Source organism: Lissotriton vulgaris, unplaced genomic scaffold (genome assembly GCF_964263255.1).
Source record: "Lissotriton vulgaris unplaced genomic scaffold, aLisVul1.2 SCAFFOLD_722, whole genome shotgun sequence".
Classification (NCBI taxonomy): domain Eukaryota; kingdom Metazoa; phylum Chordata; class Amphibia; order Caudata; family Salamandridae; genus Lissotriton; species Lissotriton vulgaris.
Window position 1 is genome coordinate 827,894 of NW_028247608.1, and position 23,652 is coordinate 851,545.

A 23,652-nucleotide genomic window follows, 5' to 3' on the forward strand; every position below is an offset into this window, starting at 1 on the left:
TAATCCAGGAAAATGTTAATGAAAATTTCAAAATTAAAAAAAGTTATGGGCGGCATGTTGTTACTATGCCTTTGTGTTATCTTAAGTGGTTTCTTTTGACTTTAACAAAGCACTCAGGCACCTGTTTTTAGATTCAAGATGTATCATTGCACTTTATTCCTGGAAGAAATAGGCACTTTATTAGGCATGTTGCACTTTAAGTCGCAGAAAATGCTGCAAACACAATTTTATATTGTTTTGAGAGAGGGTGCAATAAGGTTGGAGGTTATTATTTTATGCACTTATGGGAAATATGGAATATGCTCTTACCATGTGAAGAGACAATGTGTTCCCTATTGCTATTTGCTTTATATTTTAAGTTAATTTGGTCAGCTTTTGTGGCTGTGGTAATGCTAAATGCAGTTGCATAAGGGCTCCTTACGAATTGTCCCCTTAAATGCTAACGGTCTCAATAATAAAAGCAAAGCTCGGGCTATAGATGAATGGGTTAGAAGTCACTCCTCGGATATTGTGCTTATTCAGGAGACGCATGACATGTATAAAAGGGACCCTACATACAAAATATTTAGGCAATGGGCAGGTTATCAATATAGGTCAACTGCAAATGCCACTCATAGAGGAGTAGCAGTTTTGGTTTAAAATAATTTTTCTTTTACTACTTGTCTAATGTTGCATATGTAATGCTTCTGTTTCACTCTCTAAAAAAATTCTAATAAAAAGAATATGAAATAAAAAGAATTTCCTGTTTCAAATGACTTTTTCCTGGTCTGACACAGAAGGCAGAGGGAGTTTAATTAGCAGCATACTTAATAATACTAGACTTACTATAGCCACAATTTAGATGCCGATCTTACTTGATTCAGTACTCTTGTTAGAGCTATACCAGGCATTGTTGAATATCCCTGGATCTGTAATTTTAGGTGGTGACTTTAATTTCTTTAAAAATCCGAAGCTAGATTCATCTTCCGATAGACACAAGTAGAATACGGTGCAAATGCATTGTTGGAATGTATGAGGGGGCTGGATCTGATTTATTGCAGATAGCACACCCAGATAAGCGTCAATACTCCTGTTTTTCGGAAAAATATGAATATGCTGCCAGATTAGATTATTTTCTCTCCTCTCGCAATTCGAAATCAATTAGCTGTATGCACATTCAAAATGTTTTTTTGGATCATGCTCTGGTAAAGATGGAATCTCAGGGATTAGCATGTTAAAAACATCTGGGCAATGTTTTTTTTTAATAATCTCAATCTGGAGGTGACATCCTGGCTTCAACTCGCACTGCAGTTGTGGTTAGCTTTCTTTCTGAAGAAAAACAAGGATAAGGAAAATGTAAACTCACATAGACCTACAAGTCTTTTAAATGTTAATAATAAAATTATAACCAGGGCTCCCGGTTTTATGGTTTTTTTTTTTACATTTCCGTCTGTATTTATCCATATTTATTTTTGGGCTATTTTATTGTTATTTATCCATATTTATTTTCTGTTTTGAGAAAAAAATTGAGTTAAAAAGGGTATATTTCCACATTTATTTAACAAATAAATATGCACTCATACTTTGATGCCTGTTGTGTTTTAGCAAATGAATCAGTCAAATATAACAAAACACTACACCCACATTTCAATATTAGCATTATATATAAATATATGTTAACATATGCATGTATTCAAGTTAATTGCATCCTGTTTTTAAATTCCCATGGTGTCTATCTGCTTAGCAGTTGGTCTGGAATTCATAAAGGACAACAAGGAGAGTCACAATTTTCTGTAGTTTTCCGCTTTTAAAAATAAAAACAGACAGGAAATAAATTGTTTTCTGTCTGTATTTATCTGTAAAAATCAGTAAAAATGAAAAACTGGAAGCCTTAATTATAACTAAACTTTTAGCAAATAGAATAAGTAGCATTTTAGGCTCGGTTATACATCCGGTTCAGTGCGGCTTTGTACCTGGGAGACAACTATGTTTTAATACAAACTTTCTGATTGAAGCTTTGGATTATGTTTCACAAAATAAAACTCCGGCTCAGATTATGTTATTAGATGCCCAAAAGGATTTCAATTTACTGTGCTATGAAAGTCTTTTTACTATCCTTGGCGAGTTTGGGTTCCGCTCTAATGTTATCAAAATAATATCCTATTTATATAAAGGAGCTTCTGCACAAATAATTTTAAATTCCAGTAAAATTGGAACTTGCTAAGTGAGCAGAGGTACAAGACAGGGCTATTTTCTGTCACCTATACTCTTTGCCCTTTTTATAGAGCAACTAGTTATAGTTGTTCGAACTAATGTGAATAACGTACCACCATTGAAAGGTATGTTGACTATTAAATTATACGCTTATGATTTAACCATTGTTTCTTAAACCCGATTTAGAGAGCCAAAAGAGGGTGTTTGACATTTTTCAAGAATATCAATTATTGAGAGGGTATAAGATAAATAAATTAAAAACTGATATTTTATAATGCATTAGCGCACTAGACACTTTATGAACAAAATTCCATCCTTCAGTTAATTTAAGGCCAAAGAGATATCTAGGGATATACGTCTCAGAAAAGATTATTGATTTATAACATTTGTATTATGTTTCCTTAATAAGATTAAGGGTCTGTTTATAAAATGGACAAATTTACCTCTTTTAATAAAGGGTCAGGTAGCTTTGATTCAAATGTCTATTTTAACTTTATGCAATTTTTTTGTTTGCTGCTATTCCTAATGCTGTACAAATGACATTTTCAAAAGAGATGCAGGGCATATTTTCAGCTTTTTTATGCATAGATTGGCAATAGATACATTATGCAGGCCAGTGAAAGAAGGAGGGCTTGCTCTTCACAACTTGAAAGAATATTACTTTGTGAATTTGCACATACTACATATAAGTTTTTCAAGTCCCCAGGTATTAATGTGTTCGATGATTCTTTTTTAGAAATGTTCTTATAGGAGTATGAAATTGTGGATTTTGTACACCTCATGAAAGTTCCAATAAAAAGTGAGAAATAAGATTCTACAGTGGACCATTAAGTGTAAGCAGCAAATGTTTAGGCATTATGATATTCCTTTTTTTAATGGAGCAACTTATTTGACAGATATAAATATTGTGGGTCAACCCTTTTAGAAAAAAATGTTGCTTCTAGGGGGGAGAGCAATGGGTGTCTTACGATATGGGGTTTTCTAGATGCAGAACATTGGAAGAACTAGAGGGAAGTTGAGCCTAGCATTAATTACTTTAAAGCATCAACGCAGTGGTCCTTTCATAAAATTAGACATTTTTTACGAGATTCATAGGTATATTGGCAAACTTTGGAGCTAGCAGAGGACTTGATAGAATCTAGGACTTGTGGATCTATAAGTTGCTGGCTTTCCTTTAACGCAAATACAAGGACGCTAAGCTCTTCAAGAACGTGCGTGATAAATGGCAGTCTACAGAAAACCTTCAGGTTTCTGCTATAACTTAGGATAAAATAAATGATATAAATTCCTCCCTATTAAAGGGGGTGCATTGGCAGCGACTCTAATTTTATTCCAAGGGGTTGCTTTACAGAACTCCGCCCCTTCTCCATGAATCTAACCCTCACATTTCTGCAAATTGCTTTAGGTGGAGGGAATTTGATCTATTTTATATACAGCTGTTCAAAATTAAGAAAGTTATGGGCAGAGACTGATCAGTACTGTTCTTGCAGATGTTCTGATAATGGTCTTGGGGTACTCATCTAATCTAAATATTGGCCTTCTACAAAAAAATGCGACTATATGTTGTCATTTTAATTGCCAGATCATGAATTCTTCAAAAGTGATGGTCTGAAGATACTCCAAAATTTCAACAACGGTGGTCCAAATTATGTAGAATCAGGGAATGCGAAAAGAGATGTGTGCTAAGATCAAGATGTTATCGGAAATTCTTAGAACTTTGGGAGGCATTGGATAAGGATGCTTTATTGGTAATATGTGCAATGAACAATTATGGATTGTTTTTATTTTCAAGTGCAGGGGGGGGTTCTGTGTTGTATTTTATGAAAGCAAGTTTAATATATTGCATTTTTCGAAATGGATTTGCTAAAATCAGTTTTAAACAATTGTAATGATGTAATTACTTTTTTTGAGATTGTTGATTATGTAACTGATGAACTTTCCAATAAAAAAATATTTAAAAAAACAAAACAATCAAATTTTAAATTTTGTAAGGAAACGTAAAATAAAAAGTTGCATTCCTTTTCAGCAAATACGGCAGGTTAATAAAAACAAAACATACAACTATGTCAGGACTCCTTTGAAAAAATGATTGCAGCTTCATCCACGGTCCTACCTCTGTGCCAAAATAGTCTCATCTGGGATTGTTCATCTCCACATACACTGCAATTTCAAAAGTAACTCCTCACACATTTCCCACACCACAGAAACCATTCTGCAATATGCACCACAGGAAGCAGAACTATGAATTGCAAAGTAAATTGGAAAGACAGGTATGTTCCTGCATTTAAAACATTTATTTTACAACATTGGTTCAGATAATTTAACATTTTTTTTGTGTGTGGTTTTCTCAAAGTTTATATTCAGACATACGGTATATAACTGGCCATGCTAAAAACACAAAAAATGGTTCTGCTCTGTGTTAAACATTATGTACATAGGAGTTCAGTAGTAACCACAGACCTCAGACATCCACAGTACAGTTAAACTACGGTCCTTTACAAAGAAGGAGATCTAATTAGCGCAAAACTGCTTTCGATTGTGTTTGATGCATTGATTGTGGTGACACCTGATAACTGGTTCAAATGGGACACTTTTTCCTTTAAAATGCTCGGTGTCCTTTGCTGTTAGTGCACATCCAGAATTCATCCATGGTCTGGGACTGCCTATCAGGTCAGGCTGCAAACCCAGGCTTCAGAATCGGACTTTCAGGAGAAGGGATCACTTGAGGTCAGGGAGCAGCTGACATGAAGATGGAATACGTTGCCATGCCAAGACAAAATTCGCAAGACACAGATAACAAAAACTGGGGCCAAGATCACTCAGTTACTGATGTCATAGGCACCCACATACAGACATGATCTCTCAACCATAGCATGGGACAACACAACAGAACCAACTCACAGTCCACTTGGCAGACCTCTAGGTTCCTTGGTCACGTTGGATGAACAAATCATTTATCTGCAAACATGATTATTTTTAAACAACAAATACACACAAATACATTATAGGTCCCGCATGTCCCTAACAAAATATATGTTTGGCTTAAAAGTCTGTGGAGCACCTGATGACACAGGTCCCATTTTTGTATGCAATTTAAACAAATTTCCACGGATCAGAAAATATTGCATTGCTTTTACAAAACAAACATGAGATAGATTGCTTGGACAACATCATTCAGGGAATTAGTTCTGTACATAATCACTTGCATACACAATGGGAGATACTTTTGAATGGGACTGCTTGTTCAAGCCATGCATTCTAGAAACTAGTTTTAAGGATGATCTTCTACTCAGAAAATGCATTCTGGGAACTAGTTTTCGATACGATAGCTTGATCAGACAGTGCACCCTGGTAATCAGGTCAAGATATGATTGTGCAGTACTGGTAATTAGTTCTGAAACATAATTCTGAAAAGCTAAGACACAGCTGCCGGGCTAGAAAATAAAACGTTATCTGCAGGCAGGAGTGCTTGTGTGTCAAAAGCGGCAAGTGGAGGGATGCTGGACCACCGACGAGATGGAAAAAAAGGATATGAATCAGGGTGACTGTAATTGGGGGGAGCATTTGGCCACAATCCTTACAATATACGACGTATTGGGTCTGCATGGACCAGTAAACTTACATAATGCACATTTGACAGTTTGGGTAGTTTCTATATGGACACTAGCGTTCCACCTAAAACAAAAGCAATATTTAAGAAAGCGAGTGTCAAATGACATCCAGACTAGACTATTTAAGTTTCACCTATTTTCTTTTTTTGTCTTACAGTCTGCAGCACCAAATCCCTCTGTTTGTGACCTTTAGGAGCAGTGCAACATTAAAGCAATGGAAATCATCAGCCTAGGTTGAAATTAACAGTGGGCTTCAGGTAGACTCAAGAAGCATTATATATATGGTCCCATTGTCAGGGGACAGTATGAGAAAATGTCACTGCCTCGGGGGCCAGAACAATCGTGAACTCACCCAGATTACAGTACTTCATCACAAAAAATATCGTACAACCTATGATCAAAAAGACTTCCAAACGGAATCAAAATGAAAACAAATGAAGATAGCACACGAGAAAAGTCAATCATTTTTAATACAGACTCTCACATAATCTACTAGTGGCATGCTTCATCACTGGGTCTCAGCCTGGACGCTAAAAGGCATATTCAAAGGAGTATTACAATTTTTTTTACTTTCAGGGTCTTCCGAGATGAAAATATCTTAGTAACACCCAAGCATCCCTTTAATAAAGGGTGTCCATGGTATAGATAAAAACAGATGTGGGGTTTCAAAGGGTTATAATGACTCTATACCGTTCCTAGTGTCGACATGTTTTAGTTAACTGTTCTTATCTATACCATGGACACCAGTTATTAAAGGGATGCCTGGGTGTATGGAATATGGTTGAGCCTGTCCTGGTTTATAGGAACCGGCATAGGACCCAATGATGAAGCATGCCACTAAGAAAGTGGGTGACAAAACTATACAGGTTTCCCGTGGGTTACCTTCTATTGCATACTTTTTCATTTCAATTGGGAAGTCTTTTTGATCATAGGCTGCAGAGTACATTTATGTGATACATAAATGATTAGGGAGACAGTATCCGATATCTTGGAATTTCTCTCTCCTATCCCTGCCAAAAAAATCTTTATGACCGGATTCAGGTATTCCAGATTACAGTACATCATAAAATTACAACCAGCAGCACTAAGACAACTTTCTACCTCTAGGCAACCGCTTAATAACAAATATGTACTTATATATTTAAATAATGCTTTCACCAAGGATACAAAGCTCTCCCAGAGCCAATTGAGGTGAAATGTCCATACTTCTGGCGGAACCGTCCTGTTCTCAGCTTCCAATATAGACCTCGAGGTAAAAAGTGATTGCCAGGAATTCCACAACAGAGGCAAAGCATTAAATAAGGGGAAATCACCTCAGGGAGGATGGCTAGTGAACAAAGGAGGGGTAGGTGAGAAGGTGGAAGAGATCATGCAAGATTCGAAGCCTGTGACAGAACTTAAGGAGGTGACAAGTATAAGGTAGAGACATACAGACAATAAGACTACAGAGTTACAGCAGGCGTGGAAACAGAATAGATGGACCCAACAGGGCTTGCTGTCGCGATCTATACACCTAGAAACTTAGTTTCAGGAGTAGACAAATGATTAGAATGCCTATTAAATAGAAAACAAACCTAAAATGTAGATCCCAAGAATCTTTTATCAAGAGCATGTTGGAAAAATGGCTCAGCTGTAGGCCGTGGAAGGAGGAAAACAGAATTTTAATTAGGAGTATGCAAAGTTTTTTTTGTGCCTGTAGTTTTGTAAAGTTTCAACATTTCATGTTTTGCATAAGTTCTGAGGTGCCATTTTACCTCTGCCCACATTAAACTTTTTCCATACTGTTAGACACTTTACAGCAGTTACCAATATTATTTTTGTTCTACTTGTACAAAGCGAAACTGCAAGATGCATGCAGAAGTTTTTTATGCATATTAACTTTTGCAAAACTTTTCTGCATAATGGCAAATGTTTGCAGAATTATTCTCAGCAAATTTACCTTTTGCATTTTTTTCTATGCACCGGGTGGCAAAGTGAGAATGTTTATTACCTTGGGAAGTTGCAAACTTTTCCATGAAACTTTATGAAAGCTGAAAAAACCTAACCCCTTATTTTAACCCTGGCTCCCTTATTCCACAAAATTGCAGGCTCATTATTCACTTTGCTTTATTTTAGGTCACAATTGGCTGAGCACTTCTATCAAGCTCTAGACATAAGAGCAGGAATTAAATATGTGTCAATCCTCTCCACGTGAAAGCTCTGGCTGCTTATTTCTGTGCTATCTTACAAATCTGAATGGAAGCTTGCACCTGGCAAAGCTTTCAAGGCGGATTCCTGGAAATTTCATTAAATCCCAGATTGTAGGAAATCTACACTCACATACGAGTGAACACTTACAAGACTATTTGTGCATTATGCTCATAATTCTTTGCCAGCTGTGGTCATGTTCTGGTTTTATCCATTCTATTATGTTGTGGTTGATTCATTCCACCACAACACCAGAGATAGAAATTCTTAACAGATTTTTCCAGAAAGGGTCTTTTTGGGAAAGATAAACACCTCAAAGTGTTAAATGACAGTAAAACAGCCCCAAACTATCAGCAAAGGCAGTTGGCAGCAGGAAAGGAATTTGAGTGATGCTGAACAAGCATAAGTTAAACGTGATTCTTAAAATAAAAACGCATCAAAAAGGACACACAAAACTAACTTGACTTGACAGCTTCCTCTTTCGTCAGATCACCAATATTGAGTGAGAAACAGTTTTGGGTATCGGTAGGGTGACACTAATCGGAGCATTATGGATATCCTAAGCTATCAGGAAACAACAAGTCATCATACGGTAAGCCAAGTGCAATACGAGCTTTCGCTCAACGCCATGCAGGAATTCTAAGACATGCCAAGTGTTTCCCAGAGAATCTTACTGTCCACACAGAATGTTGCTCTGAAGGATCTTTGATGTCACCGACTTGGACCTTCATTTTCCAGAAATATATGACATTTTGGCCCTGATTTCCCAGATTACAAATAGAGCAGTGCTGGCAGAGGGATTCAAATTATGGAGATGGAATCATTTTTTTCAGCCGGGAATTTATCTGCTACACCATGTTATTATGAGTTTTTTTCTGGCTGAAATGAGGAATAATATGAGGGGCCTGCTCTTTTCCTGCAAACTTTTATAAATTCTGGATGAGTCTCTGTGCACAGATTCAGAATCTGTGCACTGAACCATCAAGATAGACACGGGATACAAATACACACCCTGTGACAATCAATCAGCAGAGATGGTATCTCCGAAGGAAATGGCACGCTGTCCTAAAATACATATCTCCTACTTGGGCTGCCTAGTAGCACACTCAGATAAACATTGAGTGGAAGATGCAAACAAAAAGACTAAGCCTTTGATTTCTTAGATCCCTGCCACCCCCTCACCCCAAACATCCTTTCTTAACCCCTTCGCTGCTGATGACGAGCTCAGCTCGTCATCAGCCACGGTAGTCGTGTGCGGATGACGAGCTGAGCTCGTCACGTAACGCGGCTTTTCGTAAATTGCCGCACACAGCGGGAAAAGCCGCCGCAGCGATGCGGTTAAGGAACTCTCTGTAAACACTATGAGGTCTTCTGCCAAAGGCACCTCTCTCACTGGCTAGTGACTGGTCTGCACTGGTACTCTCTTCTAATTGACCAATGGTGTCATAATGAGGCGATCAGTGTCCTTAAAAGGGTGCGTCTTTAAATCATTCTAGCCACTTTGGTTTATTACGATTGGTTCAGTGAATTGAACCATCGGAAGGAGCTTTCTGGCTTTACTTTCGCTTTCCTCAAGCTTTTGTGTGCTCTACATTTATGCTTTTTGTTTAGGTGCCTTATTTTATACTTTGCCTTGAAACTGGATGAGTTCCAAAACTGAGAAATGGCTTGAAAAGTTCAATTTTCTAATTTTCATTAGGGCCAGATTTTCAGGATAAACACGGGCTATGTAATAATTCCCTCTTAGTTTAACTGTAAGTACATGTATTTGGTGTAGATATGTAGGACAGGAGAGCAAGTAATGGAAGATAAAAGAAAAAGTCTAAGATCAAGCAGATCGTACAGTGCTGCAGCAGGTGAGGAAAGGTAAAACTACAAAGGCCAGGCGGTCATCACGAGCCATCAATGTCAGTGTTGATTTCTCTACCTATGCGACAATATCAGTAAATATGCGCTTGGTACTAGATTTTGGAAGGGCACAGGTGATGACATCATATTACCAAGTGAAGCAGTCTCAACTTAAAACCATTTGTGGATGCTTCGCACGTTTTATTCAAGTGCCAAGAACAATTCAATTTGAGTAAGTGCTTCATAAGCATCTTTATAAACGAAGAAATGAGTGATTGAATGTGGTCCAGGAATCATTGCGCATGTGAAACCAAACTGGGGAACAGTGCATACAGCACCATTGCAGGAGTTGGAAGGGAGAGATCCAGTGTATCTCTGATATTTGACAAAGCTTTGTGAACCTACCATCGCCATGTCCTATGCCATGGTTCCCACACACTCCTGTTCGTCTAATAGAACACTGGAGCCTCATCCAAGGAATTACTAATACTCTAATGTTCTGAATGACCCCATCTCCGGTTCCTAAAGCAATAACCTACAGCTGCTATGTCTCAAGCAGAAGGACCATCAACTGCTGTGACATTAACAAACAGCATAGCCAAACAGATGGGCTAAATCTAAACTACGTACAAAATATAAAAAAAATGAAACTAATGGCAACATTAGCAGCTTTACACTTGATTGAGGTCCTGAAGTGCCAGTTATGGCACAGTTCCTTCATAGTTTTGTGTGCAATACACTGCAATGGTTCAGGTTTTTAAATTGTTGTCACACAGATTTTCACATTTCCCATATGGAACATGCTCTCACAATGCGGTAGGGCTGCGGTAAACTGCCTCAAACAGATCTAGTGACTTCAACACCAAGTCAGTGACCTTACGAGATAACTATGGCTGTGGCAGACTCTGGCTGACACCAGACACATCACAGTTCTTGTCCTGTCACCACTGGTCTGTCAGTCACTGGCTAATGGGGGTAATCCGAAGATTTCCTTACGAACAAGATAACTTCAAGCAGCTCGAAGCAGCTCTGAGCAGCAACAAAATGTTTTCCTAAGGGGATCCCTAGAGAAAAGCTGGGTTCACAGGTTGTGAGAGCACCAGCAAGTGAAAGGAAATAGTAATACCATACGAGACATCACTGGAGAGACCGCAACAGGAGCATGGGGTCCAGTACTGGAGGCCAACTATACGAAATGTCAGTGATATGATCCTGTTTAACATGTAGGCTAGTCCAATAATACAGGGTTCGAGCTATGAACACTAACTTCTAGATATCTATGATTTCAGACTGCATAGGGGTGAAGCACAATTTTCCTATGTAACAAACAGGTTTTCAACGGGTATAACAGAGGCAGTTGACATTCTCAAACAGAATAGGATTTTTTTTAAATTAATTTTCAACTTAACTGCATGTTTTGTTTCTGCATGATTTGAAAGACTTAAGTTCATCAGATTGCCTATCAATCAATGATTATTTTTAATAGTTTTTAAAAGTATTCAATTTCAAACCAGATTTTAACATTGGTTGTGATGAAAACCAGACTCAGATGGAGAGAAATTGAGCAACTAGATTCAGCAGCGTGCCAGGCACATCCACTGCTAAGCTACACCAGTCCGTAACAGAAAGACCAGGCATAACATTAGCTTTAAGAAAACAAGAGGCCGATAAAAATCGCATTTTACCGCCTTTAATAGGAATGTTACAACTCTTTTCCTGATCCTATGCTCCCCTTCCTTCAGATGTAGATGGTGTTTTCTTGGCCTGGAGGACAAGTGTATGAAGATATTCTCACAATGGTAGAAAGATACCTCATTTTGAATGGTACGTTATGCCTTTTACCTGTCCTAGAAGCAGTTCAGTGAGAGAAGTTTGGTGGGCAATAGGACTGTGAACATGCTACCATCAGTTTTCCTAAAAATAGAATTGTGATTGAAAGAAGAGAAACCAAGAACACACTGCTTCCTTGTAACCCCTGGACAGCACTCATCTGCTGTCACAGGCGTCCTTCACACAATGAATTCAGAAACCTGCATTCTTTACCAAGAGTTAGCTTAAACATTAACTTTGTTTCTACAAAGAACTGAGGAAAAGCTGCAAGGTTTCTTTGATTAGTAGACTATTTATGCACAAGGTAAGTAGAATAAAGGAGGAAGGTAAAGTAATCATGAATGAATCCAAGAACGTTATCGATACGAAGAGTCAGTTTTCTGACAAAATAGAAATGTAGCTTCAGTTTTCCTGAATGGGTCACATTTGATTTCAGTAATTATTAAACTATAGAATATTGCCACAGATTTTACAGCTTACGTTGAAAGAACAATTGGAACGTTTCTCATTGTTCTCTGTATATGTGTTGAGGTCATCTTAGTGCAGCACCAACACCAAGCTGATGAAAGGTGACATCACCAAAATGTCAGCCTTCCAAACCAGTAACCTGAGAAGAATCTTGCAGATTTTCTGGCTGCAAACCATTTCCAACTTGGAACTGCTCACCAGATACAAGCAAGAAACTTTGAACACAATCATTATGAAAGAAAGATGGAAATGGATGGGAAACACCACCAGGAGAGAAAAACACTCCATCAAAAGAATAGCTTTCATTGGACCCCTGAAGGCAAACGGAAGAGAGGCAGGCCGAAGAATGCCTAAAGGCAAACAGCGGAAACAAATTAAAACCCTGAAGAACACACGAGGCACCATACAGAAACTGCCTAAAACACAGACGTGGCCCTACATGCCAATCGGCGTAACGGACAGCGAGTAACTGTTCTTCATTATCAGGTAATTAGACTAGAGTATGGTTCTCATAAAGATTTTTTAAGTGCTCAACCAAAACAACCAGCCCGCCTCAATGCCAAGCAATGCGTAGGGTGGCAGCACAGTAGGAATGGTTCCCCTACAGCTTTTTTCTCTACGCAGCTCCCACCCCATCTGCATTAAGTGGATGCATTCTGATGCAGCAATCTATATGGCCACCCTTCTAGAGAAGTCGATTCAGTGTCTCTTCCTGCAAACTGGCCCTTCAGTCTCACCTCAGCCAACTCAATGCAGACTACTTCCAGGTGCCTAGATGAGCATACAAGAGAAATACATCAGGATTATGCTTGTAGAACAAAGCGCGACTGCCAGAGGGCATGCCCTTTATAACCCAGTAGCTTTGTTAATACTGGCAGATATTCCCTCTTGGCTCCATCAAACTCCACTCTAATTGAAAGCTAAGACCAACCTAAATGGGATGAGACCATGGAACTAGTAAGACTCTAAACTGTCTTTCCAAAGGACCATAAAGGCAAGAAATATGCCCTTTTTTTATTCTGCATAAAAATATTGACAAAGTAACAAGGAAAAGCAATTCTCTTATTTTATGATCAAATAAAGGCAGTTTGGGGCTATTTCTACTGTATAGGCTGTTCTTGAAAAGGTACAGAGTTGAAAGAGATAATTTGAGGGTATGTTGGAAGATGGTATTTTGTTGAGGTTCGTGAAAATGCAAAGGTTGGAAGTTCCCAAAACATTAGCTGCCCAAATTAAGAGTTGCCCACTCCTGCTTCAGGCTTTTGTTAAAAGAGAGGCTGAAGGAAAATAATTATTTAGTAATCAATGGTTCCAAGAAAAATGTAACAGCTGACCAGCCTATTGAGGTAGGAGGAGCTCTGTGCATGAATCATATTCCAATTATTATGTATCTGAAATGAGAGCAAGAGACGCCTCTAAAAAGCTAGCGCAATATATTCCTTCTATCTAAAGGTGTCTAAGGTTAGCAGTAAACAGTGTTGACCAAAATATATCTGGTCACACCACCAGGGCGTGCGTACTTATGGTAGAATAAGGACGTGATGGCCTTTACAGCCTAAATGTTAACAGGCTTGTCTCACCCTCTAACTGGCACAGTCTTGAGGAGTAAAAACATTTTTTGAACTTCCCCCAAATTTACCAACAAACCTTGGGAGCAGGACTATCGATTTTCCCATGGCACCAGGTCTAGGAAAAAGGATGTTACCCACGATTGTCTTGTCCAAAAAGGACTGCCTGGATTTTTGGCATTTTCTTCAAAGTTGTAGATCCCAAAATGATTCATCATAACTGGAAGAAGATAGAGAGGGAGTAGAGGATAACACCTTCACCAGTATCCAAAGAATTTACAAAAACTGCCCAGTAAAAAAATGATTATAGCTAATTGGTTTTCAGGAGATGATGTTGCTGTGAATATAGACCAGTCAAACTCCCAAAACACAGCCATCTCTTTCTGTTTCTAGAGGAGACAGTTATGCCCATACTGTCCAAACCAGACTTCCACACACTGAAAACTTTAGCAGCCAACATATGGGGCAATATATAGCACTTTTAAGTTCTCTGAACATCCAGGTAGCACAAAGTTCACTGTAACAAGGGAGAGATGTGTCAGCGTGGTGCAGAAGAAACGGTCAGTCTTCTTTTTGTTCAGAAAATTAGATCAACCCACAGGGGATACAAGAGAAATGGAGGATTCTTGAAATATGGAACATTGTGTGCGAGGCCAAAAGGCAGTCAGCTCTTTAGCTTCCCTGAAGAAGTGCCTTCAAGCTTTTTTGAAGGATACAGAATGGCCCTTACTGGATGCTGTACTATGAACCTCTATACCTATTCTAAAAACTCACTTGACCGTTGTAAGCTTCTGTGTCTGAGCACCCTTTTCCTATGCTCTCGGAAGTAGTTTCAGTGACTCATTTATGTATTTGATATATTTTCCTTTTCAAAAACAAGCTTCGATATATTTGCCTAATTTGAAATAGAAGAACACTGCTCTATGCTTTTTACAATTAAAATTGTGACACTCTAATGACTTATCCTTAAATTGTGCTAACAAATATTGCTTAATGTAACCAACATGTACAGTGGCTAGAGGAATAAAGAGCATGGAAGCCATTTTTATGGGACACAAAGAAATGGCTATTCTCAGAAAATAGGGTGCTTGTCTCTTCAACAGTGCAGTTAAACACAAGTCAAAAAGTCATATGGGAATGCGTCAGAGACGATGGGTAGGAGTATCATGTTCTCTTATGCGACCCCAAGTCAAATCGTTTAAATCCCTTCCTGGCTCACAGACATTCTGGGATACATAGTTCTGTCTGCCTAGATGTAATGCTCTGAGTCCCACAATGAAATGTTACAAAGGTTTTTGGCACTAAAGTGCTTGACGAATGATAGACTAGGTCTCATTGAGTTTGGAGGCCCTGCCATGTAAGGAAATTTTCTGATATTCCTTTGGTTCAACATGTGCGTCTCTGGCGCTTGCCTACACCCCGAAGATGAGCATGTACATGTTTCTCAAGGAACCACTGCTCTACAATCCCCAGACCATCGATAGACTTCCAGATGTGCTTGCTATCAGACAGCAAGAAATCAGGTAGAAGTGAGGAGTGGTAGCTTGCTGAACAGTTCCAGACTGACTAGCCTGACTATCATGAACCACTGCAGTCTCAAATATTCCTGCTGTGATATTCAGGACTGGGGCCCTGTGGATGGCCTAATCTAGACTACAGCAGCACTGCAGGGACTATAGATCTGACCCACCAGAGGCGAGAACTCTCCCATGTTATGTTCATCGAGATGGGATGGTCTATTAAAAATAAAACTGAGCTTCATATACACTAAACATAAAAAGACATACTGTAGTAAAACACATCATTCAAAACCAACAACAAGGATGATAGTAAAAAGAGTATAAGCGAGAATTTTAAACTAAACTGTGGCTTGACTATCCCTTTAAGGGGTAAGCACTTTTAGTTAGAGGCATGCCCAGGCTATGGCATTCTCTGGGGAATCTCCCCCGCTTAAGAGGCAGAGCAGGAAAAAGGGGACACTACTGTTCTTACACTGAAATGTCTCCAGCTTAAACAACTCCTCAGTACATACACAGCACAGAGACACAGCTAAACGCACACATGCTTTGCAGGAGGCCGAGTCAATGTAAAAATGGTCAGGAATTAGAGCAGGGGGAACAGAACGAAGAACAAAACCTCAGCAAAACCGAACATTAGTACTGCATGCGAGAAGATGCCCTCTATGGCAGGGTGCCAAGGTGGCACCATGCTCGAACATCCCAAGACAGCGCGTCAAAGGGGACGAGGTGCAGAAATAGCCCCAACAAAGAACACCAAGGAAGGGTGGGCCAGCAGCTCGGGCACAAAACAGCCCAGCGACTAGACATTAAGAGGGCAACACAGGTTGTAATCATTTTGGGTCAGAGTGCCAAGACGGGATGGGCAAAAGAGACAGGAACTATGTCAGAATATCAAGTGGGCAGCATAGGCAGGAATGACACCCTGAGACATGATGTCGAGAACTGGAGAAGAGACAGGGAGCAACACCCCAAAGATATGATGACATGGGCAAGTGAAGATGGTAAAGGGAGTAAGGAGAGATGGGATATGGACACATGTCAATTACCACAAAGATTGAAGACCAACGGGGCAGAACTCACATGAGGGAATCACCACTAAAAAGTGAACCATAGTAAAAAGGGAAAATACAGCAATAATAACTCACAACAGGAGATCCAGAAAGAAGGGACAAATGTGTGTGTAATGTGGTGCGAGAGTTTAGATGTATGCCAGAGCAAGACTAAGCAGGAAAAACAGGCAGGGCCATCCCCGAGTCAGGACAGCAACAGGGAATTGAGCAATAGGAGGTTGCACTGGACACAGTGAGGAGGATGAGCACAACAGAGGTGGAACGTCGAACACAATGCAGAGGGAGAAAAGGATTACAAAAACCTTGGCAGGAGTTTGGTGAATGTGGTTTTAGGTGGAAAAAAAAAGGCTTGAATGGATGTGTGTGTGGAAGGGTGGAGACACTGACTGGTCCTATGAGTCGCCCACCCCTGTTTCTAAAGCACATAAACCCAGCGGAGAGTTGGCCTCCTCAATGACTTCCTTCCCTTCACGGTTGTGTCTGGAGAACAATGTGATCACTTGCTGGGGCTCAGTTTAGCTTGTCGGTGTGGTAGCTGGGGTGTGAGTCTGCCGTCAGCTGCGTGGTCTCCGTGGCAGACGAGGGCTGTACCAGGATTGGTGTGTCTGCTGTCTCTGTAAATAAGGAGAATGACAAAAAGGGGTGACCTTCAGAATGTCCAAGGATATCAATATCCATTTAATTCAAATCCCCAGCCTCAACTCTCCCCATCCCATCCCCACACATACATTTACATGCATGTGCGGACACACACATTCAGGCATACGAGGACATGCACGCGCACGCGCACACACACACACACACACACACACACACACACACACACACACACACACACACACACACACACATCCCCCACCTCCCTGCCCCCACCTTTCATCAACACACAGCAGCACAGCGATACGTTTAGTTTGCATAAAATTAAGGAATAGATTTTGGCAGTAGCTACATTTAAAATTAAAGGATAATATTACTTACCCAGTAGACATATGTTCTTGGCATGTACAGCTGTAGATTCACATGCTTTGCATACTCCTGCCATCTAGTGTTGGGTCCGGATGTTTAAAAGTTGTTTTTCTTCGGAGACATCTTTCCAGTCACAAGGTAGGTAACTCCTCCTTTCGGTGATAGTGCACATGGGCATCGACTCCATTGTTAGATTGTTTTCCAGCAGAGGGTGAGAATGGAGTTAGTACTAAAGAATAGAGATGTTCATGCATATGTATGTATAATAAAAGAGAGAACTGCAGCAGCTACAGGTAGCCAGGGAGGCGGGTGGTCGCATGTGAATCTACAGCTGTACATGCCAAGAACAGATGTTTACTGGGTAAGTAACATTATCCGTTCGAGGTATGTGAGATGCAGATCACATGCTTTGCAAAGATTATACAGAAGTATTCTCCCAATGCGGTGGCTAACCTGTAGCTGCTGGAGGTGTCTGAAACAGTATTCCAATTATTGCCTGGCCCACATTAGCTTGTTGTTTCGCTAACACATCTACACAATAGTGTTTGGTGAATGTGTGCGGTATAGACCATGTTGCAGCTTTATAAATGCCAACTATGGGGATGTTTCCTAAGAAAGCCATAGTAGCCCCTATTTTGCAAGTGGAATGCGCTCTAGTGGGTATAGTTAAAGTTCTTTTTTTCTTTTGCATAACAAGTTGGGATGCATTTAACAATCCACCTGGCAATACCGGACTTGGATATGGGATTGCCCTTGTGAGGTGGTGCAAAAGCAAAAAAAAGTTGTTTGGTTTTACGAAATTATTTTGTCTTTTCAATGTAATATAAAAGGGCTCTTCTGACATCCAAGGTATGTAGAGCTCATTCTGCCACAAAATCAGGTTAAGGAAAGAATACTGGTAATTCAACTGACTGATTGATGTGAAAGGCAGTTACTACCTTAGGTAGAAATTTGGGGTTGGTACGAAGACGCACTTTGTCTCTATGTAACCGGAAAAAAGGTTCTTCTATGGTAAGTGCCTGTAGTTCACCCACTATCCTCAGTGAAGTGATTGCAATGAGGAGAGCAGTTTTCCAAAAGAGAAACTGTGGCTCACATTTGTGCATGGGTTCAAAAGGTGAGCCCTTTAACCTTGTGAGGACTATGTTAAGATTCCACACTGGGACAGGTGGAAGTCTCAGTGGTATGACTCTTAAGTCCATCCAGGAAACCTTTGATTACGGGCACTCTGAAAAGCAATAAATGTTGCCTATTCTGTAGATAAGCAGCTATTGCAGCGAGATGTAGTCGGATAGAAGTGTAAGCCAATCCGGATTGTTGTAAGTGTAACAGGTAATAAATGATGTTTTGTATTGAAGCATCATGAGGATTGACATTATTGCTATTGCAATAGATAACAAAACGTTTCCATTTAGCAGCGTAGCAGGCTCTTGTAGTAGGTTTTCTGGCCTCCCTAATGATGTTCTTACAGTCTGGTGGAAGATTCAGATGACCAAACTCTATGACTTCAGGAGCCAGATTGAGAGGTTCAGATGTTTGGTATCTGGGTGTCTGATTTCTCAATGGCTGTGTGAGAAGACTAGATGTTATGGGCAGCTTTTGATGTGGAACCAGGGACAGCTACAACAGGGTTGTGAACCATGGTTGACGGGTCCATGTGGGAGCTACTAAGATTAGTGTGAGGGATGTGTGTCTGAGCTTCCAAACTACTAATGGAATGAGTGGGAGAGGCGGAAAGGCGTAGGCAAATATCCCTGACCAGTTCATCCATTATGCATTGCCTTTGGACTGCGGGTATGGGTACCTGGAGGCGAAGCTTGAGCATTTTGGTGTGTGGCAAACAGATCTAACTGAGGGACTCCCCAACTTTGAAAGTATGAAAGGAGAACCCGAGGGTGAATTTGAATTTGAATTTAAAGGTATTTGTTGAGCGCACGTTCACCAAGCGATTTCATGGCGCTGTTGAGGGGGAATCCTGAATAAGATGTCAAAGCGGTTTAGATATTAAAAGCCTGTGAAAACAGAGTAGTTTTCAGGGTGCTGCGAAACTCCAGATAGGATGGTATTGATCTCATGGGGAGAGGTAAAGAGTTCCAAAATTGCGGAGCAAGGACAGAGAACTTAGAGCCTCCCATTTTGCTCTTCTTGAACCTGGGCACCACCAAGAGGGACAGAAAGGAGGAACGCAGTTGTCTGCTGGGGATGTAGGGTTCGATTTTGGACTTAATAAAGAACGGAGCTGTTCCTGCAAGGGCCTGGAACGTAATACATCCCATCTTAAAAAGGGCCCTTTCTCTGATAGGGAGCCAATGAAGGGATCTTAGAAGGGGTGTAATGTGATGTGATTTAGGTAAGCCGTAGACCAAGCGGGCAGCTTGGTTCTGCACCAGTTGGAGCCGCCGGATGGCGTATGCGGGGGCCCCATTGTACAGAACGTTGCCGTAATCTAAACGGGACAGGACCATAGCCATAAGAATAAGTTTAAGAGCTGAAACGGAAAAAATCTGTGAGATCTTTCGAATAGTGCGCAAAATAAAAAAACAAGAAGAAACCACCGTGCTGATCTGGGAGTGTAAGGTGAGATTATGATTGAGTATAATCCCCAGTGTCTTGACGGAGGGAGAAGGAGAAGGGGGAAGACCAAAAGAAGGGGGCCAGAAGATAGAAGACCAAGGGTTGAGTTTACCACCAGTGAGGAGAAGCTCGGTCTTATCAGGGTTGAGCTTAAGATGGTTAAAGCTCATCCAATCCCTGATAAAGACCATCACCGACTGGAAATTGTGGATAGAATCAGAAGAATCAGAGAGGTTAAAAATGAGCTGGAGGTCATCGGCGTAATTAAACACCGTGACCTCCATCCTCTGCAGGGCAGAAATAAGTGGAAAGAAATACAAATTAAAAAGAAGAGGGGAAAGAGAAGATCCCTGGGGAACGCCACAGTGCACTTTGCAGGCAGGGGAGGAAAAGTCTGCCAAATGGACTGCCTGTGAACGATCGCTCAGAAATGAGCTGGGCTAGGCCAGGGCAGAACCTCCAATGCCTGCCGCCTCGACACGGGAGAGAAGGATGGTGTGGTCAACCGTGTCGAAGGCGGCCGACAAGTCTAGAAGAACCAATGCCTGTGGGAGATTAGCATCTAGCCCCTCTCTAAGTGTGTCCATGACGGAGACCACCACTTTTTCGGTGGAATGTAGAGGGCGGAACCCTGCTTGGCACGGTGCGAGGTAGCCACTGTCCTCGATGAAAGAGCTGAGGACTTTAGTGGCGTGGCGTTCAAGAACTTTGGCCAGGTAAGGGAGAAGGGAAATAGGCCGATAGTTTGCTAACGCTGTTGAATCTGCGACTGGTTTTGTTAAGATTGGGACGATGGTAGCTGATTTGTGACAGGGAGGGACAAATCCTGGCTTGAGGGTCTCATTGAGAAAAGTAAGAGGAGGGGAAGGGCAGGTCAGGAAGATGTCGCGTAGGATGTAAGCCGGGCAAATGTCAGAAGGAGATCCAGACTTGATGCAGGGGAGCAAAGCGAGAACATTTCTTTAGACAGAGGAGTTATGTAATCAAGGTGATTGGTATTGGGTGGTGGGTCAGGGTTTAAAAAGGCTGGGGAAAGGGGGGGGGGGTGTTGGCCTTAATGTCTGCAATTTTATTAATAAAAAAATAATTCAGCGAGTCACACAGGGGCTGGGAGGGTACAGGCTTGGAGGTGGCCCTGTCCGAAGAGGCCAATTCAAAGACTGTGGCGAACATTTCTCTGGGTTGGTTCTCTGCCCGGAGGATCTTATTGGAGAAATAGCTGGTTTTAGCGTCTAAGATGGCTTTCTTGTACTCAGCCTGGATGGAGGAGTACAATGATTTAGAGGCAGTGCAATAAGAACGTCTCCAGACACGCTCTGCTCGGCGGACAACCAGTTTTTTCACCTTGAGCTCCGGGCAGAACCATTTGTTAACGTCATGGGCGCGTCTTACCCTAATGCGCCTTAGGGGGGCCACCTGATCACAGGCATTGGACAGCCATTTGTTTAACGTCTCGGCTTGAAACGGTGTGGAAAGTTCCTCTATAGCTGGACTGGAGGCTAATAGAGAGGAGCAAAAGGAGGGGACATCAACTTTGCCCCAGTTACGAGCCCAGGTGTTCTTGGGCAAGGGGGGTTTTGTGGTTAAACTTAAATCCAAGGAAAAGGAAATCAAATGATGATCGGACCACAAACAGGGGGTGATAATAGGAGCAGGGATAGGGATATTGAGAGACCAGACTTGGTCCAAAATATGACCCTGAACGTGGGTTGGGGTATGAATATGTGATATGAAATTCAGACTGTAGAGTGATTCCGTGAAGTCTCTGGAAGGGACGTCTTCAGCCGGGTCAGATGGCCAAAAATTAAAGTCTCCAAGTACCAGGACCGCCGAGTTATTCACAGCCAATGTGGCTAACAGGTCCTGAAAAGCCGGAAGGAAATGAGGCATAATTTGGGGAGGGCGGTACATCAAAACACAAGTGAATGGTGTCTGAAAAGAGTTAGAGCGTACAACTAAGTAGTCAACTGCTGGGATTGGTGGGTGGGATAATGGTTGAAAGTGTAGGTCAGAGCGAATAATCAGAGCCACTCCCCCCCCTGCTTTGCCAGGAGGCCGATCAGCCCGCAAAGCATAGTACGAAGTGGGCAGGGCCGCAAGTAAATTGGGCAAGGAGTCCTGGCAAAACCAAGTTTCCGTGAGGAATAATAGGTGAGAGTGTCCAAAAAAATGAACAGGTCAAGATGGTGTTTTACAGCTGACCGTGTATTTAATAGGAAGGCAGAGATGGTCGATGTGTCACTTGCTTGGGGAATAAAAGAACTGGGGCAGGTGGAAGGTCGGGATAGTGAAGGCAGGTTGGGTGGTAGAGAGGGAAGGGGATAAGCACGTGAAATCCCGGCATCCATGATATGCCCCCACGCTGCTTGATTCAAGTCCCAAGGGCCTTGATATGCGCAAAGTATATCGGGGAGGTAGGAAATAGGAAGGGCGTGGTGCTGTGCCCCTGACCCCGTCCGGCCGTGGACGGGCGCAGACGGGCTTGCCTTTGGCGCGCCTGTTGCGCTCGTCCGCTGCGCGTCCGAGAAATGCACATTATTACAGGAGGAGAGGGGGGAGTGGCCTCACGGCAGTGGGCGTGGCCTGTGGGCTGGTGGTGTAATGGCGGCAATGATTTTTCCAACCCGCGGCAGCGCTTACATCCGCTGCGCGGGGGTATCCAGCAAGTTATGAGGGGAGAAGTGCCCAGGGAGGAGAGTGCAGCCAGGTAAAAACAATCAATGCAAAATACAATTTTAAAACAAACGAGCGTCTCTCCCGGCTTTCCGCCTCAGGAGTCAATGTCCAATGTCTGGGTGAAAGTCCATTTGTGTATTTGATGCCTCTGTAGGCTGAGGCGATCCGCAATCTGATTGTTGACTCCTGGGAGGTGTTCAGCTAGAAGATGGATTTTGTGGTGAATGGCCCACCTCCAAATGTCTTGGGCCAAGTGTGACCGTGGGAGAGTGTGTCCCCCCACCCCCTGCAAACCAGGTGAGTTTGAAATGCTTTGAGTGCTAGAAAGACTAGATGGTTGATGTGGAGCGATTTTTGCTGTTGGTTCCACGGGCCTTGCACTGAATGGTGCTGAAGATGGACCCCCCAGCCAGTGAGGGACGCGTCCGCTGTTAGCATTGTCTTTGGAACTGGGTCTATGAAGGGCCGTCCTTTTGACAAGTTTTGTGTATTCCACCAGTGAAGAGAGTGAGGAGTACGGCCGCTTACCAACACTAGATCGATTAAAAGACCCTGTGATTGGTTCCACTGTCTTGCTAAGCATTCTTGTAGGGGCCGCATGTGAAGCCTGGCATGGGGAACGATCACAATGCAAGATGCCATCATTCCCAGTAGTTGCATATACACTCGAGCCGGAAGCGAGTGATTGGATTGAAACTGGAAACTAGGGCCTGAATATTGCGAATTCTGGCTGCGTTGCGAAAGGCCAAAGCCTTTTCAGTATCTAAAGTGGCTCCTAGGTAGTTTTGAGTATTGGAAGGTTGGAGATGTGATTTTAGCACATTAACTGCGAACCCCAGTTGATGTAGTAACTGTAGTGCTCTGTAAGTGTGTTGGAGACATTTTGGATACGTACTGGCTTTGATGAGCCAATTGTCCATATAGGGGAAGACATGAATGTGTTGTCTTCTCAGGTGAGCAGCATCTACTACCAGACACTTTGTGAAGAATCTTGGAGCAGTGGTGACTTCGAAGGAGAGTACCCTGAACTGGTAATGTTGGCCCGCAATCACAAATCAGAGAAATTTGCAATGAGCGGGATGGATTGGGATATGAAAATCTGCGTCCTTTAAGTCTATGGTAGACAGAAAATCGCACTGTT

General features: G+C 41.7%; 1 protein-coding gene across 1 annotated transcript in view; it reads right to left on the reverse strand.

The window, feature by feature from the left end:
* Nucleotides 1–13,757: 13,757 nt before the first annotated feature.
* The window catches only part of DNAJC5 (DnaJ heat shock protein family (Hsp40) member C5), a 109,182-nt gene continuing 99,287 nt past the window's right edge, over nucleotides 13,758–23,652 (reverse strand). Inside the window, exon 5 of the mRNA XM_086949752.1 lies at nucleotides 13,758–16,909. Within this exon, the coding sequence (XP_086805878.1) occupies nucleotides 16,806–16,909 (104 nt within the window). The 3' untranslated portion in view covers nucleotides 13,758–16,805. The remainder of the gene's footprint in view (nucleotides 16,910–23,652) is intronic.